Here is an 18,057-nt window from a genome sequence, read left to right on the forward strand (position 1 = left end):
ATATATTATGATGTTGAGAGCCAGATATATTTCCATATAATCATTTAGAGGAAAAATTATAACATTGTTTTGGGCATTAATGATACAGATATATGTCATCAATAGCATAAAAGAAGAGGAGAGGATAAGAAGACCAATGCAGTTGCAGGTTTTCTCCAATTTTATACTAAGTAGTACAGTATTAACTCCAAGCAGACTGTGAAAGTTAAGGACTTAATTGTCAAGATAGATTAAAAAAAAAAAAAAAAAAAGCAAGACTCAACTATGTATTGTCTACAATCATAAGTTTTATATATAATGATACAGGTTAAAAGTAAATGGATACAAAAACATATACCAGACCAACAGAAAACATTAAAAGGGTGGAGTGGCTATATTCATATCAAATAAAATAGACCTCAGACCTTAAGCTTAAGTTTACCAAAGATAAAGAGACACAATAGCAAAGTTTTGACAGTTTTGTAAGTAAAGTTTTATTAGAACACAGTTCTATATGCCTATTCTAAATGCCTATTTATTTACCTGCTGTCTATGGCTGCTTTCTTGCTACAGTCACAGAACTGGGTAGTTGTGATAGAGACCATATGTCTCACAAAGCCTAAAATACTATCTGGTCCTTTACAGAAAATGTTTGCTGACTCCTATAAAGTAACTAAGTCACAAACAAGGTATGTGTTTGATTCATCAGTAGGTAAATCAGAAGCAAGGCTGTAAACACAATTCATAACTATTTGAAAAGAGGAAAAGAAGTTAAAATAAGGTTATGAGATTTAGAGAATATACCTTGATTAGACGTACTTTAACACCTGTGCATGAGCCTTGGGTAGAAGTTGAAAGTCAAACATTTTCATTTAACCAACAGTCTTAAGACAGTCTCATTACATTCTTAACATAAATAACTAGTCTTTATAACAAGTAGAAACAACTAAAAGGACATTAATCTGACAATCTACCCTCAAAACACAGGATTAAGTTTTAATGAGTATTTGGTTTTGCCCTGACATTAGGCAGTTTAGTATAAATTTCAATCAGCCAAATTTTAAGAGAAGCTCATATCTGTTCAAGTGGCAAATGTAAATGGCAAAAAGAACTGTGTAATGTACACTTGGACAAACTCTTCATAGCAAATTTTTTTAAGAGAATTTAAGTAATTCTATTATAATGATACATTTATTTAGTTTTATTTTCTCTACTAGGAAGTGGTCATATATACACAGAAATCATTTGTAAAACTCTTTGGTAGTGGCTCAAACTTGCTTAAACTAAAATTTTTTAAAACACACACACACACACACACACACACACACACACACACACACACACACACAATTTTAATCTGAGGTATGGACCTAAAAAGAAAAAAAAAAAAGAGAAAAAGTACTTAACATACTAAGGTTAAGAAAAATAATAGCAACAATATGAAAGATGCTACAAGAGAGAGAAAGACTAGGATAAACAGAAGAAATGAAGTGGGTGATGATTAGTATTCACCTTTAAAGCTGAAGTACAATTTTTTCTCTTTAGAGAAAAAAGATAAGGAATAACTCATTAAAATTGTTGTGTTAAAAAAAGGTTACTAAAAAATACATGGACTCTCTGTCTATATAGATCTTTAAGAATAGGCAAATTGAGTGGCTTAAGTAAATGCATACTTGGAAAAATGGACTAGATCTGAACCATCCAGCAGTATGGCAGTTAAAATTTTAATTCTTCAGTTGCACTACCCTTATTTTAAGTGCTCAAAAATCATATGTGGCAGGGGCACTTGGGTGGCTCAGTCAGTTAAGCTTCCAACTGAGGCTCAGGTCATGATCTCATGGTTTGGGAGTTTGAGCCCCGTGTCGGGCTCTGTGCTGACAGCTCAGAGCCTGGAGCCTGCTTCAGATTCTTTCTCCCTCTGTCTCTGCCACTCCTCCATTTGTGCTCTCTCTCTCTCAAAAATAAACATTAAAAAAAATTTAAAAACAATCACATGTGCCTAAAGGCTATGATACTGGACAGTGTATAGAACATTTACATCATTATAAAAAGTTCTATTGGGCAGTACTGGGCTAGGCTCAGTGTCTTAAAAGTGTCTAAAGTGTAAAGATAGTTTGATTTTCCCTAGAGGTTTGGTTTGTTTATTTATTTAATTTATTTTTTTATTATGTTTCTTTTATTTTTGAGAGGCAGAGAGAGACAGAGCGTGAGTGTGGGAGGGGCAGAGAGGCAGGCTCCAGGCTCTGAGCTGTCAGCACAGAGCCTGACACAGGGCTCGAACTCACGAACTGTGAGATCATGACATGAGCTAAAGTCAGATGCTTAACTGACTGAGCCACCCAGGCACCCCTGGTTTATTTATTTTATAGAATTTTCTCTTTTATTTTACAAAGCCTTTTATTCTTCAGTCATATTTATCCATTTAAACACTTTTTCATGTAAAATTGAAACTGCATGCAATTTCAAGAGAGAAACAGAATGTACCCCTTATAAAACAACAATCTAAAACATGTTACTCTGTACAATGCTGTTTTTAAAATCTGCAGAACTATACAAAATGTATCCAAGTATGTAAAACTATTATAGTTTGACACTTAATGTAATTAGCAAATTATGAAAATATATTTAATTTCTAAAGATAATTTCAGGTATATTATGGTTGAAAAATAGAAGTAAATATAAGTTCACTTAAGTCACAGGAAGATATAAATAGGGAAGAAAACACTAAGCAAAATTAATGGTTATAAAAAGTAGCAATAAAAATCAACCAAAATATCGATATAAAAACTCTTCTGTTTTAAACACCACTTAGAACATTTGATTCAAATGAAGAGTACTGAAAAAATCCCTTTGTATTAAAGAAATAAATGTATAAGGATATTTAAACTATGCCTTAAAATTAAATGGCCAAATTAAAAACTATTTCAATGAAAGGCAATATATTAAATGCAACTGACATTAGAATCAACAACAAATAACAGATTTCTGAATATGTAGCAAGGGTGGAATCCAAGTTATCCTTATGTAAATCAAAAGAAATTCATAATTGATTGGAAATGATATGGGTATACCAACATAGTACATTTTAAAAAGATTAAAAATTAAGGCTATTCATAATTGTACAAACTATAGTGTTTTTTATGTGACAATGTATTCATTTAACACATCAGATATTTTCTAATTTTCATACATTATTTTTGTAACTATTCATTACATTTTTTCAAATTTAGAACTAATACCATATATCGTACTGTATTTTAAATGCAGTAACAAAATTATCATAAATTCACTGAATTTTCTTTTGTGCTATTTAGAAAAAAATTTCCCTGGCAATAACATGCCTTCTCTTTTTATACTAGTAATTGTATTTTCAATTTATTAATCTTTAGGATTGTTAAATCAAGAAAGTTTGATTTAAAATCTAGTTACAAATGAGAATAAATTAAAAATCAGAAGGAAAATGGAAAAACTTTACAAAAACAATAATGGAGGTCAAGAAAAATATTCTAATATAAGAATGAAAGATAGCTTTAAGCAATAAAAGCCAGAAATAGGAAGTAAAACTTTTAAGACCAAATAAAAATATTTATCAGATCACGTTCTTTACTAAATTAATAATTAGACAATAATCTACTATGGTTCTGGGGTCACAAATTACCTTCTCTACCACACCTCCCCAGGAAGATAAATACATAACTTCTATATGCTGAGATTCACAGTTTCTGGACTTATTTTCCCACCACTTAAACTGTGGATCATTGCGATCATATGAGAGTGTTTGTTCAACTCCTCTTGCTGAAGTTTCACCAGCGACTCCTTCTCTTCCAAACGACCTTCTAATTGGGCCTTTTGAACCTCTAGGGAGGAAGCCTAAAGAATTGGGGAAAAGGGGAAGATTTGAGGAAAACAACTTAGCATGTCTTCCCTTCACAGGTGTCTTAAGATGTTCTAATTTTCATTTGTAAAACAACCATGTCAAAAGATACATTACAAATATATGCTACATTTAGTTAAATTATATGGTAAGTTTCAGATAAGGAATTATTAATAATACAGATTGGAAAAACACATTCAATGTATCTTTTTAAGTCAATATTAGCAGCTGAAATTTTGCAGAAAATATTACACATTACAATTTGGAATCACTATTAAGATAACCACATTAAAGGAGAACCAGGAAATTGGTAAATGTGGCATTAAATTTTATGCCTCTTCTGTCATTTGTGCTCTGTGGTTGTTCAAATGGTCATTCAATCCTAGTCCTCATCTTCCTGGTAGCAGATGGGCCAGAAAGCACTATTCACAGCTACCACACATAAACAACCAGGACAAGGTGGAATGAGACTAGACCAGATTCAGAATACTGCATATGTCTACTGTTCCACTTAGCTTTGTGACTGACCTTGAGCAAGTAACTCAAGACTCCCTTTCATTTGTAGGTTTAAAATACTTATTGATACTTATATATTAATATATGTGTTAGGAGGATTCAGAAAAATGTTTCAAGGGGTCCTTTGCAAATTATAAAGTTCTGAACAAATATGAACTACTCCTAAAAGAACAGAGATGCAGCCATATACAATTATACATGTGGATGTATTTGGCATCCAGAACTGGGATTCCCTTTAGGTATTCTTTGCCTACTTAAAAGGAGTTAAGTGCTGGCACAGAATATATATTTAATAAAGTTTTGGTGATTTTAGGAAATCACCTTTCACATTGTGAAGAGAGTCTTTATAATAAAACAATTGTCAATTTTGAGATTATAGTATCTTCTAAATACAATTACTAAGTAGAACTTTAATTTACCCAAAGTCATCTTTTTCACAAAATCAGACTTACTATAAATGAGAACTCAACAGATTCTTACCTTAATGCTCAATTCTTTTCTTATCTGTTCTGTTCTGTTTAATTCTTTTCTAAGGATATCAATGGTTTCTTCCTTATCTTCCCTTTCTTTTTGCAAAACTTTAATCTTTTCTTCTTGTACTTTTGTTTTTTGTTGCATATCTTAAAAACAAACAGAGTCAGCTATATGCCCAGAAGTCCTATAACTGATGTTACCCTGAAAAAGTTTATTAGGCAGTACGTAATTAGGGCAAAAAAACGACAACTAGGAAGATGAGGAAATATCTTGCTGGAAATAAAAGTTTTACAGTATTTGATTAATAAAAAACACCACCTAACTCTTCCCCTATGCCAGTATTAAACAAAAAATGCCAAATCTCCATGTCTTTCCCTTTTCCTCTGTTCCTATTATGTACATGTATATACATATAGTAATGAGGGGAAAGACAAACCTTAGAGCTCAAAGGTTAGAAGAGAGATGGAGAAAAGTATGAAAATTATATAGGCAGATGTCTGTATTCTAAGGCAAGTGAGTTAGAACAAAAATGTTTTTTTGTGGATTTCAGAGCTACTACTATTGAGAAGCTGGTAACTAAAAATTACCTAGCACTGCCACCTGCTGTTACATTCTTTTAAAACTCATTTTAAAAAGAATCCTTTCCTTAACTCCCAGGTTAAAAAATATATATATTGCCTTTTCAATTTAATCAGTCTAACTAAACTGCTCTGTAAAATGTTATGGCAAGAAAAGGGGAGCTGTTTAAAATGTGATTTAATGTTTAAAACAATGAGAGAAGTAGAAAATAATGAAAAAGCAAAATAAAAACCATTCATGCTTTGATTTTTCTTCCAACACAAGATATGTTAAAATGTAGACAATTTATTAAATAAGAAGCTACTTACTTGCTAGCTTACATTCTCTGTCTACTAGTTGGTTCTGTACTTCTTTTCTCTGTTCTTCTTTCTCTATTAATTGGGCAATAGTCCTGAAGTTATAAAAATATAGAAGAAAACATCAAGGAAATATTTCATTTCTTTTTCTCTCCAAAAAGTATTTTATGAGACAGTTAATAAGAACAATAATCACCTTCACATTTTGCCAAAAATGTATTTTATATCTAAAATAAGTTATAATTCTATTAATTTATCTGTAAAAATAATGTTCTATATAAAGGGAATCATTGTTTTTGAAAAATCCAAAATAATTAGAATTAAGAACTAGGGATTTTACTTTTCATTTTGTTGCTTGAATGACTCATTCAACTTTTTCACTGTCTCAATTTGTTTATTTAGAGAATCACATGTGATCTGTAAATCTTTATTCTTCTTTTCGGTGGTTTCATTCCTGAAAAGACAAGATGAGTTGATATTTTTATGGAGGAAAACATATGATGAGGAAAACACTGTGTGTCCTTTTATTATTTCTTCAAATCAAACTGCATACACTGAAGGAAAGAAGAGGAATGTTATGAACAAGCAAGACACGAAGAAAGAATAGTAACTCAAAAAGATATTAAAGATATGTTTTGGGCGATATTGGAGGTAATATTTACTCTGAAAAGAAAATATGCAAGGCATTTACCTCATATTTATGGATATAGAGCTTTATTTTACAGATAACATTGCCTTACATAATTTGCTATATAGTTATCTTTATAGTTAGGTCCAGAAATTTTTTAAAAACTTCTCTAAAACGATGAAGTCTATTAAAACATAAAACTTGGGGCGCCTGGGTGGCGCAGTCGGTTAAGCGTCCAAATTCAGCCAGGTCACGATCTCGCGGTCCGTGAGTTCGAGCCCCGCGTCGGGCTCTGGGCTGATGGCTCAGAGCCTGGAGCCTGTTTCCGATTCTGTCTCCCTCTCTCTCTGCCCCTCCCCCGTTCATGCTCTGTCTCTCTCTGTCCCAAAAATAAATAAACGTTGAAAAAAAAAAAATTTAAAACATAAAACTTAAGTCTGCCATCATTAGCCTCTTGGGCATATTATATGTTTAATTAAAAATGTCAAATTAACAAAGTGGTTGAGGACACAAAACTTCTCTGGTTTCTTTAGAGCTCTGCATCTAATAGTCCTCCTTATTTTACCTGCAAAGTAAACACAGAAATACTTTCTAAAGTGATACTTTGACACCCAAGTATCTTAAGTATAAAATGTCCTTTTCACGTCATTAAGTACAAACTAGTGGCACTGGGCAAATCTGGCCAGAAGTATTTTATTTGTCCCACACAGTTTTAAAATTTTGAATTTGGGGGCACCTGGGTGGCTAAGTCAATTAAGTGTCTGACTCCTGGTTTTGGCTCACATCATTATCTCACACTTCTTGAGGTCCAGCCTTGCTTCAGGCTCTGCACTCATAGCACAGAGCCTGCTCAGGATTTTCTCTCTCTCCCTCTCTCTCTGCCCATCCCCTGCTCACACACTCCATTTTTCTCCCAAAATAAGTAAACTTAAAAAAAATAAAATTCTAAATTTGAATGCCTTTAGGTAGTCTCTACCATTATAAATGATCTTTCCCCAGCCAGCTTCATTATTTGTTACCCATATGGCCCTTTAAGGCAGGATTTTTACCTCTTGGCCCCTTACTCACTATCTGAACATCAGCAGTTCCTGGAAACCACGTATTTCTCTAGGACCACTGCTTACTTTTTCTCACACCCTGACTTAACAACAATAGTCCACTCTGTCAGGGCTGCCTAAAACAATCAAACTTTGGAGCAAGTTGTTGGGAGTAAATATCCCATTTGGGATATTTTAGCATCACAAATTTTCTAGATGTTATACATTTTCTACACTTCATTTTAGCTGATGGGCAAATGAGCACATGGACCTTGCAGAGTTGAAATTTTCTGTATCTCTGTATTAATAGCGTAGACAAAACATTTTTTCAAATCTTACCAATCTTAAAATATAAGTTAAAACAAAGAACACGTTAACCAGAATGTTTTAATTTTTATTGTTTGGTAGAAAACACATAACTGTTCCTGGTCTTCCTTATATTTCAGAAGTTTTAAAACGGACCTAAAAGAAAATTTCAACAGAGGAGGAAAACACAATCTCACATTTTGTTAGTGGGCATGTAAGTTATTGTAGCCTTTTTGGAAGGAAACTTGGCAATCCATCAAAAATTTGAAGACACATACCCTTTAACCAACAATTCACCTATAAGAATTTATTCCACATATATAGTCATACATATAAGTAAACCATATTCAACGACATTAAGGAGAAATGCTGACAACAAATTAAGCAATGATTTAAACACTAACATCCGAGTTTCCATGCTATTAGGCTGAATACTATGCAATATTCAACATATTTGATCTGCAGAAATGGCCCATTAAATGGTTCAACTTATTACAAACTGTGGTAACTATGTACTGTTCCAACCCTAGGGATTTGTCAGACTCGACTTTGTCAGACAAAGCAGACTCAACTTGTTCTTGTGGTGCTAACATCTCAGATGACTAATGACTGCATGAATACATGAAAAAAGTACAGTCAACTGGAAAAAAAACAAAGAGACCTGAATTGTTTCTGACTTGGACCCGGAGTTTGAGTAAGCAATACTTCATTTACCTGTGATGTAAGTTTCCTGCCAACTACTTAACTTATGGAATTATCAGAACATAGGAATGTTTACAAAAGGATTTTAGGACCACAGGAAAAAAAAAATGCTGTGTGTTCATTCTAGATTCTAACTTTACACAGAAATATTTACTTTATTCATTTACCTCTGAACAAGTTCCATGTAGGATTTTGTGAGTATTTCATGTTCTTCAGCCACAGACTCTAATTTTCTATTATGTTGGAAGAGATGCTCAATATCACTCTGGGCTCTTTCTGATTCAACCTGTTGTGCCTTCAGCAACACACCAAGCTCTTCATTTTTTCTCTCAACTTCTCTCAACATACCAGCAAGTGTCCGTGCCTAAAAACAAACAAAACAGAACAGAGGCTTTTCTACCATGCATATAATATGCTCAGTTTCTACAATTTAAAAGGTTTACCAAATATCTAATAGGCTAGCATCTATTGGGTTATATAAAGTTTTATTAGTCACACATACTTATTATTTAACTAGTTCTAACAAATCTGACACTGTTATAGTTTTTTACTTAATAGATTGTTCTGACCAGAACAATCTTGGTATGGTCAGATTCACAGAAATGAACACAATTATAACAGCATGAAGGTAGCTCTACATACATTACTCAATTAAAAGGGTAAGTGTGCTCGTTGGGGCTAGCCATCAACTCCAAACCATAAAATTTATACAAATCAGTTTTCTCCATTTTAGGTAGGAATTAAGAATAAGATCTTAACCATATCACAGATGTTTAAGAAAACACTTAAAATCAGCACAGAGAATACAATCTAAATTTAATATGAAAGTATTTGTGACATGAAACATTAAAGAAACAGAAAACTAGAATGAGAAGTGAACTCTCCCCACCATTCACTAGCCTGAGAAATACTCTTATTTTGAAATGCCAGATAAAAACCTAAGCCCTTCTATATTTTTATGACAGTCTATAAAACAGTTAATACCCCATTATTATTTTTATAAGTCTTTCCAGTAGAATGAGTAAAACATTAAATTCTCCAATAATATGCAAGACATGTTCAACAGATATAGAATGTAAGAATGCGCTATGGGAAGGGAGAGGACAAAATGATTTTAATATCACTAATTTTTTTGTTGGAATTTATGATAAATTCAACATGCTATTAGTCAAGACAAATGAATCTATGTCAACAGAAAAGGAAAGCATATGGTTATATTTATTCATATTTTTAAAAATATCTGTACTTAAGACTCTAAAGGTATTCTATGTGTCATTGATTTTAATGCTTCTCTCAAAAGTCAAATGACTTTATTATAATTCATTACAAATGATATCAAACTGTTGAGATTCCATTTGTGTCTGTTAGGAAATTTCATACTACTGCAGTAAGTTCTTACTCCTAATGATGCACACAGCACAATATCGAACTTTCCGAGCACCTGAGTATGGTGCTTGCTGGGGCCGGGAGATAAAACAGTCTCTGACATCAAGGATCGAGGTGGGGTTATACAATTTTCACAAGAGTGGGAAGAAGAGGACCAGAGAAAGCTTCCTAAGAAATGGAGGTAAACTAAAACCTGAAGGATTATTAGGAGTTAGGCAGAGAACGAGGAAAAGTGTTCCAGACATGGCAGAGCAAGTAAAAAGACAGGGAGACCTAAGAGTATGCCAAGTAACTGCAAAGTAACAGAACTGTGTAAGAAACTGCAAAGTAATCTAATATAGCTGACTGCAGAGATTGCACAGAAATGCCAGGAGATGCGGAATGAGTTAGAATCCTTGTGTGCCAAACTAAGGAATTTAAACTTTCTTCTGAGTAAAATGGATAGCCACTGCAGAGTATTTAACACAGAAGCAATAAAATCAGATTACAGCCTCAGGGCTCACTGTGGAGGAAGAAGGGAGAGTGGAACAAAATACAAGACAGATGACTTGGGATGCATGGGGAGGGTGGTTGAGAAGAGGGCTCCAGCCTGAAGGTAGGAAGTATAGGCTCTGCTATGTTTTCATATAAAAAAATGAAGGATTTGACCTGTAGAAATAGTGGCAAGAACAGAGACAAGGCAGAAAAAAAGTAATATTTAGAAGGTAGAATCAACTGGATTTGGTAAAGGACTCCTTACAGAAGGTAACTGTGTGACTTCCAGGTTTCTTGTCTGGAAAACCCTTCAGAACAACATACAAAAAAGAATAAATTTTTAAAAAGGTTGCTGAGTTCAGGACTGGTTATACAGAATGGGAAGTATTTGCTATTTTTTAAACAGAGCTATATAGGAAGCATTTACTACTGAGCAAAAAGGATCTTGGCTCAGCACATAAAATTGGCAGCATTAACATTCTGGTAATGACTGGAACCATAGACTACCTAATAACAGCAAAGGGCTTAGAACATAACATGGGGAAAAGCCAGTATTTTAGGGTTGAGTAGAGAAAAAGAAATTCATAAAGGATACAGAAAAAGAATATCCATTAATTCAGAAAGAAAACCAGAAGTTGACGTTGTGACCAAAATTAAACAGGGGAGGGTTTCAAGATGGAGGGAACAGTCGTGTCAAATGCTGAGAACGGTTTACTTCAAATACAGGAACAAAAATAGAACCACAGTTTTGTACATGTACTACTTCATTTATTTTTCCACTTATCAGCTAGATCTTTGTATTGTCCACACCTCGGTCTCAGCTTGAGTTCTTTGGCAGCGGTACTGAGCAATCAGCCGATCAGCCTGGGCCAAGGCTAGAGCTTTTGCTTCCAAAAGATCTTGTAGCCTACTTTCTTTGGACTATAAGAAAACATACCATCAATCTTTATCACTTCCCAGAAAACACCTTTAATAAAGCTTAACAGTTACATATAGTTAAAACGAGCTTGTACTCACAGCTAATGTGGACAGTTTCATTTCATATACATCCATTATGTCAGATATTCTCACATCATTAATCTGATCCTTTACCTAAGTTTTAACAGTCAAAAATCAGAAAGCTTTCACATTCAACAGAATAAAAAAAATAAATGTCTGTGAAACTAAATCATTAAAATTTAATGAGTAACAATGTAAAAAAATACGAATGTCCTATCAGGTGGTTCACAAACATTTCACTAACCTGGTTATTGCAGAAGAGTATCTGGATAGGATTTGATATGCTTGTGGGATATATTTCTTAGATGGGAGGTAATAGAGGGGTAAGGGTGGGCTGCCCGGGGAAGACTAGGGGGAAAAATGATTGCTGTGCTAAAATGTTATAATTTTATGGCTAATGTTTTTCCTTCTTTCCAAACTTTCTAGAATATTGTTATTTTCATATTAAAAGAAAGGTTTCAGGATGCCTGGGTGGCTCAATCAGTTAAGCGTCTGACTTCGGCTCAGGTCATGATCTCATGGTTCGTGGTTCTGAGCCCCGCATGGGGCTCTGTGCTGACAGCTTAGAGCCTGGAGCCTGCTTCAGATTCTGTGTCTCCCTCTCTCTCTCTGCCCCTCCCCTGCTCATGCTCTATTTCTCTCTGTCTCAAAAATAAATAAATGTTAAAAAAAAAAAAAAAAATTAAAAGATAAGTTTCATTGCTCAAATTTGCATCTAAAGTTGCTTAAATAAATATTATAATCAGGGCTGATATTTAGTTGGTATGTACCACGCAGAATCCCATTTATAACGGCTATTTGCCACTCACCACCATTCCAGCCTGTAGTTTCTCTATTAATTCCTCAATGTTCAATCCAGGAACTCTAGCTTTCAAAAGTGGAGGAGTTAAACATTTTACCGATCTTGGAACACTGTGATTTAATGATTGCAAGGGCATTCTCCTGGGCATGTGTTCTGTTTCCTGTTGTCTATAGGCATTGTTTGCTGCTATGCTTTCTCCAAGTCTGAATTGGAATCAAAAAGAAAAACAAATGGTTACAAAAAATAGAGCAAAAGGCAAAGTTAGTATAGAATTAGGGAATCTCTAGAATGGATCTTTTTGGGAATATAAGCCTTCACATGTTTTTGAAATAATCTTGGAGTTTATGATGAAGCCAAATTTTGGAAAATATCCTAAAAATTTGCCAGAAGAAACTCTTTTCTAGTTACAACCCCTTATAATGACAATTCCACCTCTGGTTTGGAGGCACCTGAACTGGTCTTTGAGTGTGGATTAATTGTAAAAATTAAGTACAGTGATATTGCTATTGGTAAGAACATCCTTCTTACCATGGACAACATCACCCGTCCTTTACCTATGTCCTTCAGTCTTGCCCTTTCTCGTCAGTACTTTCTCACCAACCTGACTATTCTGCCCCTTCTACTTACCATATCTTGTTCCTGCCTCAGGGACTTTGTATGAGCTGTTCCTTTACCATATCTGCATAGACTTGGCTCCTTCTTATCATCAGGTCTCAGTTCAAATTCACTTCCTCAGAAAGGCCCCTCCATCCACAGTGAAGTGCACATTATGAAACTTAATTTTTTAAACTTGTATCCCAACTAGAATGTAAACCACATGACAGTGGCTCCTGGTCTAATTTACTGCAGTATCAAAAATGCCTATTAGAGGGGTGCCTGGGTGGCTCAGTCGGTTAAGCGGCCGACTTCGGCTCAGGTCATGATCTCGCAGTCCGTGAGTTCGAGCCCCACGTCGGGCTCTGTGCTGACAGCTCAGAGCCTGGAGCCTGTTTCAGATTCTGTGTCTCCCTCTCTCTGACCCTCCCCTGTTCATGCTCTGTCTCTCCCTGTCTCAAAAATAAATAAAACGTTAAAAAAAAAAAAAAAAAAAAAAATGCCTATTAGAGGGCCTGCACATTGCTGGCCCTCACCAGATGTTTGTTAAATGTCTAAATAAAACAAACATACACCAAAAACCTACTTATGTACCCACCCACCCAGCATATGAATTCACCTTATTAAACTAAGATGATGTAAACAAAGGCAAAAACAGACATAAATAAAACAAATGAATACCTTAAACAGTGTCAAAAGAGAAACATAGACAACACCAGTAAGAATGGGGCAGCCAAGATATAAAGTGGTAGATTTCACATACAGAGACAGAGGATAAGACTCCCACTTTCAGTGAAGCTGAAGCTTTCTATTCTGAAACACAGGGGCTTTCCTTTATATCAGATTACCAAAGTTGGAGCAACCAAGCCACCACAAAATGAAGCAGCTTCACAGACGACTTAAAAAAAAATTTTTTTTTTAATGTTTATTTATTTTTCAGAGAGAGACAGAGCTTGAGAGGGGAAGGGCCAGAGAGAGTGGGAGACAACAGAATCTGAAGCAGGCTCCAGGCTCTGAGCTGTCAGCCCAGAGCCTGATGTGGGGCTTGAACTCACGAACCGTGAGATCATGACCTGAGCCGAAGTCAGACGCTTAACCGACTGAGCCACCCAGGCGCCCCCAGACTACTTCTATCTTTAAATTGAGAAGCTATTTGTCCATTTATTTGTTTAAAAATATTCACTATAAAATGAAGACAATTTTGATTATGTGGTCTTGTTCTCCATAGTTCTTAATCTCTTAATTTAGGATTACTTAAATTATTAATTCTGAAAAATGAGTTTGCTAAGTCAGTTAAAGAAAATAGCAGAGGTTAGCAAACTTTTTAAAAGACAATGCAGTAAGTATCTTAGGCTTAATAGTTACAACTACCTAATCCTGATGTCATAGCATGAATGTAGACACAGAAAATACAGACAATATGAAAATGAATGGGTATGTTCTTGTTGCAATACAACTTTATTTACAGCCTGCCTGCTGGCTATAGTTTTCAGAACGCCAGCATACAGGAATGTCTTACCTGCTTATCAACTTGCTTCAGTTTATTCAAACCACTTTTGCAAATTCATTTATACTAGCCACTTAAATGTTTTTTTTTTTTAAGTTTATTTATTTTTGAAAAAGAGAGAGTGAGCAGGAGAGAGGCAGAGAGGGAAAGAGACAGAATCCCAAGCAGGCGCTGCACTGACAGTGCAGATGTGGGGCTTGAACTAATGAACTGGAAGATCATAACTTGAGCTGAGACCAAGAGTCATATGCTTAACCGACTGAGCCACCAAGGTGCCCCAAGCCCCTTAAATTTTTTAAAATTAAAGTAGAACACAACTGGACATTTGGTTAACCATTTAGTTTACAGAGAGCCCGAAAATCTCAATTTTTTTCAAACATAACAGCAAATACTCTCTTAATGTTTGAAATTAATGAGTATAGCGGACAATTCTGCCTGGCCATTATCTATTCCACTTTCTGAAAAAAAGCACAGGATTTTTCTTTAGGAACACTGCCACCGCACCCAACCTTTCAGTCCACATAGTTCTTTACGGCTGAACCCTTGGTATCTGTAAAATGATCCAGATCTGGTCAATGAGAGTGATGCTTAGACTTATCATTTATACAACTGGGAAAGTTCTTTGTTTTCTTTTCTGTTTTGTTTTCGTTGGTAGTTTTTTAGTCCTAAAAGCTATGTTCTTTATTAAGTGTTTAATCCTTTAGAGCAGGTTCTCATCATATCCTCTGGCAATTCTGTGGTTACCTGCAACCCTTAAGCTGAGGAAGTTTTTCCTCAAATCTAACCTAAATGTCTTTTTACCTTTTTTTTTTTTTTAAGTACAGCTGACACAGGGAAACTTGTTCTATCTTGTAAGAAATAAACTGATAGGATGTAAAGCATGGTTCAGAAGCTGCTATGTTAATAGAGCAACTGAGAGACAGAGAGGCATAGTGCCTGGATAAAATATTTAACCACCTAAATGTGTTTTTCCCTGAGTATACACCTGGTCTTTTCAGTTACTGGAATCAAGTTTTCTTTTAATCACTTGAAAAATTACTGACTGTTACAATGTCTTTAATTCACAAATTTTCTAATCTATCTGTATTGAGGACTACCAAAGAAACATAGCAGGATATTCCAGAACCACGAGAGATATACCGCAAATGACTACAACTCACACTAAGGCAGGAAAATCTGGCAGTGGAGCAGCTTCCAATAGTATTCCCAATCCACACTGTACTTGTTCTCTATTATCTGATGTTAAAGCAAAAGCCAAGGGTGTAATCAGGCGTGGATCCTAAGTAAATCAGAAACCAGAAAACAAGAAGCAGAAAGAATAATGTCAGGCTTTTTAGAGCAAGATGAGTAAATAGAGCTAAATCATAAAACAATTCTAGGCAAATTGTGAACAGTTTCTACCTGATGTTCGAATGTATTTATTAGCCTTTACCTAGTTATAGTTATCTACACAGTCAATATGAACACTAGCTTTAAAAATTTCTGGCAAAAGTTTTGAATGGTTTTGTTGTGCCTATGAAAATCATATTTTCAATATTTGGATGAATTTAAAATATCATCCATAGCTGACTGATTTTTGAATTTTGTTTGTCCAGCTACCCTTAAAAAAAAATCTGGCTATAAGAAATAATAACTAATCATTTCCAATTAAAGTCAAAAGTAAGAATAAAATTCAAACTAAAAAAATTCTAATTTAGTAACTGAAATAATTATACTTAAAGCATAAGTCTTTCATGTCAGCAAATATTTTTTATTAGTACTGTAAGCCCCAAATAATTTATTCTGAAAAACATCTCCTAAAGGACATAAAAATCAGTTTGATTCAACTTTTAAGGTGTTAACAGAGAAAAATACTAAAATATGAATCCTTTATAATTATCCACATTTTACTATGTTGAGTGTCTTGTAAGTACTCAGTTACAATTGAAGGCCACAGAACCATGTTAAGAGCTGGGCTTTATCTCCATAACCTTCATGGTAACTCTTTGTAACTGCTCCTATGGAGAGGGATCATTATTTTCATTCTGTAGTTACGGAAACTGAGGTTCAGAGAAGTGAAATAACTTGCTCAAGTCCTCAAGTCCACACTAATAAATGGTGGAGTCAACATCTGAACTCCATCTCTTAAGCATTATGCTCTCAGAGTGTGTAAGTGGCACCTGTGTAAGGTTTCAGTTTTGGCTTCTATACAGGCCCCAGAGCCATCTTTGTTAAATCATTATAGTAACTTAACTCACACATGTAAGTCAGGTTTTGTGGCTATCAAGGTAAACATTTAGAGCTCTTATTCAGCTACTACTATCATCAAAATTTGTGAGTTAGCTATTTTCTGCACACCCTCTCTCGTCCTGTTATCATTCACAATCAAGTCCTTTTCTTTCAGATGTGTCCTTTATCCTCTTAATATCCTACCTCATCAACCCCAACCAAAACCAAAAACTCCAAAACAAATACCACCCCCTCTTCACTGCAATACTAGTAGAAATAAACAAACCTGAAGTAGGACACAAGAAAGGAAAAAGGCTGAGGAAGCACTACTATCATAAACAGCCCATACATTAGAATCAGAAGCATTTATGTTCAATTCCTGCAAAACTATGTAAAATCACCATATACTGGGAACATTACAGCTACTTAAGACAACTAACAATTGTCTTCTGATGGCCAATTCTAAGAGAAACATTTTCTAAAGATTAAGAATATTAAAACAGAAAATCACACATTAGGAAGCATTTATGTATGAATAAACTTCAGTATTTGAAGAGTTTAAACTCACCTGCAGGATTTTGTAGAAGCTTACTTCCATGCCAGGAACCAATGGTTTAAGCTTGTTCATCAAATCAAGAGTTTTCAAAACTACATCAGCAGCAAGTTTGCTTTAAAAATAAGTCATATTTCAATTAGATAACTAAAAAACTGCTTAGAGATTTATTTCTGTCACAATTCTAAGAAATTCTGAAAAACCAACACTTTTGTTTCTAAACCTCAGGAAGATGAATATTTTATTTATTTATTTTGAGAGAGAGAGAACCCAAGGAGGCTCTGCACGCTGAGTCCGACATAGGCTTGATCTCATGAACTGTGAGATCATAACTTGAGCTGAAATCAAGAGTTGGATGCTTAACCAACTGAGCCACCTAGGCGTACCAAAGTATTGTTTCTTTTGGGAAGTAAAAATACAATAGAGACCAGCATCCTTATAACCCAAGTCCAAAAAAACAAATTGGCATTAATAGTCTAAGTTTAGACAGTGTTTGTTTTTCTAAACTCAAATACCAGCATGCTTCAATTTTCTGCTCCAAATTACTAGCAGCATTGACAACATGACCTATTTAATTCTTAGCTCTGTCATTGGAATATCAACAATAAAGGGCAACCTTAAGTGGTGTAGAATACCTAATATTTACCAATACACTAAACCATGTTTTCAGCTTTGTACCACAAGGCAGTATAAAAAAGTAAAAAAAGGTAATCCTTGTTCTTGAGGATCACAAATTATTGACAATTGCGACATTTATGGAAATCAGAACAAATCAGTATGTAGCATTTAGCAGGTCCTCACTAAAGACTTGTTAATGGACTTAATTCATGACGGAGGAGGGGGATAAAATAATCTCATCACTATCAGAGAAAATCCACCTTTAAATGAAAGTCCTGACATGCCAGTGAAAAGAACAACCTTTGTTAGTACAAAAACTACTAATTTCCTCATAATAAAAAAATGACTCTTTTTCCATGCTTTTTGGTTAAAATGAACATAAAAATAATTCCTGAGGCAATGTCAAAAAAACCTCCTAAAAAGGAGTATAAAAGACCCTTAGATAATAACAAATTAAAACAACACAAAATGAACAATGGAAAACAAATCACATGTTAAGATTATCCTTTCTTTAGAAGCATATAA

The 18,057-nt window shown here is 34.5% G+C and overlaps 1 protein-coding gene across 3 annotated transcripts in view; it reads right to left on the bottom strand.

Annotated features, from left to right (window-relative positions):
* Positions 1-267: 267 nt before the first annotated feature.
* CIP2A (cellular inhibitor of PP2A) overlaps positions 268-18,057 on the bottom strand; it is a 36,672-nt gene continuing 18,882 nt past the window's right edge. For 2 of the 3 annotated variants that reach the window (XM_045501934.1, XM_045501936.1), the window contains 10 exons: positions 16,930-17,029; positions 15,314-15,432; positions 12,060-12,255; positions 11,269-11,343; positions 11,062-11,172; positions 8,559-8,755; positions 6,059-6,172; positions 5,731-5,813; positions 4,850-4,989; positions 268-3,849 (listed from right to left, as the gene is read on the bottom strand). In XM_045501934.1, coding sequence (XP_045357890.1) covers positions 3,679-3,849; positions 4,850-4,989; positions 5,731-5,813; positions 6,059-6,172; positions 8,559-8,755; positions 11,062-11,172; positions 11,269-11,343; positions 12,060-12,255; positions 15,314-15,432; positions 16,930-17,029 — 1,306 coding nt within the window. In that variant the 3' untranslated portion in view covers positions 268-3,678. The remainder of the gene's footprint in view (positions 3,850-4,849; positions 4,990-5,730; positions 5,814-6,058; positions 6,173-8,558; positions 8,756-11,061; positions 11,173-11,268; positions 11,344-12,059; positions 12,256-15,313; positions 15,433-16,929; positions 17,030-18,057) is intronic. The other variant, XM_045501935.1, reaches the window with a different exon arrangement.

Source organism: Leopardus geoffroyi, chromosome C2, assembly GCF_018350155.1.
Source record: "Leopardus geoffroyi isolate Oge1 chromosome C2, O.geoffroyi_Oge1_pat1.0, whole genome shotgun sequence".
In the NCBI taxonomy this organism is placed as follows: Eukaryota; Metazoa; Chordata; class Mammalia; order Carnivora; family Felidae; genus Leopardus; species Leopardus geoffroyi.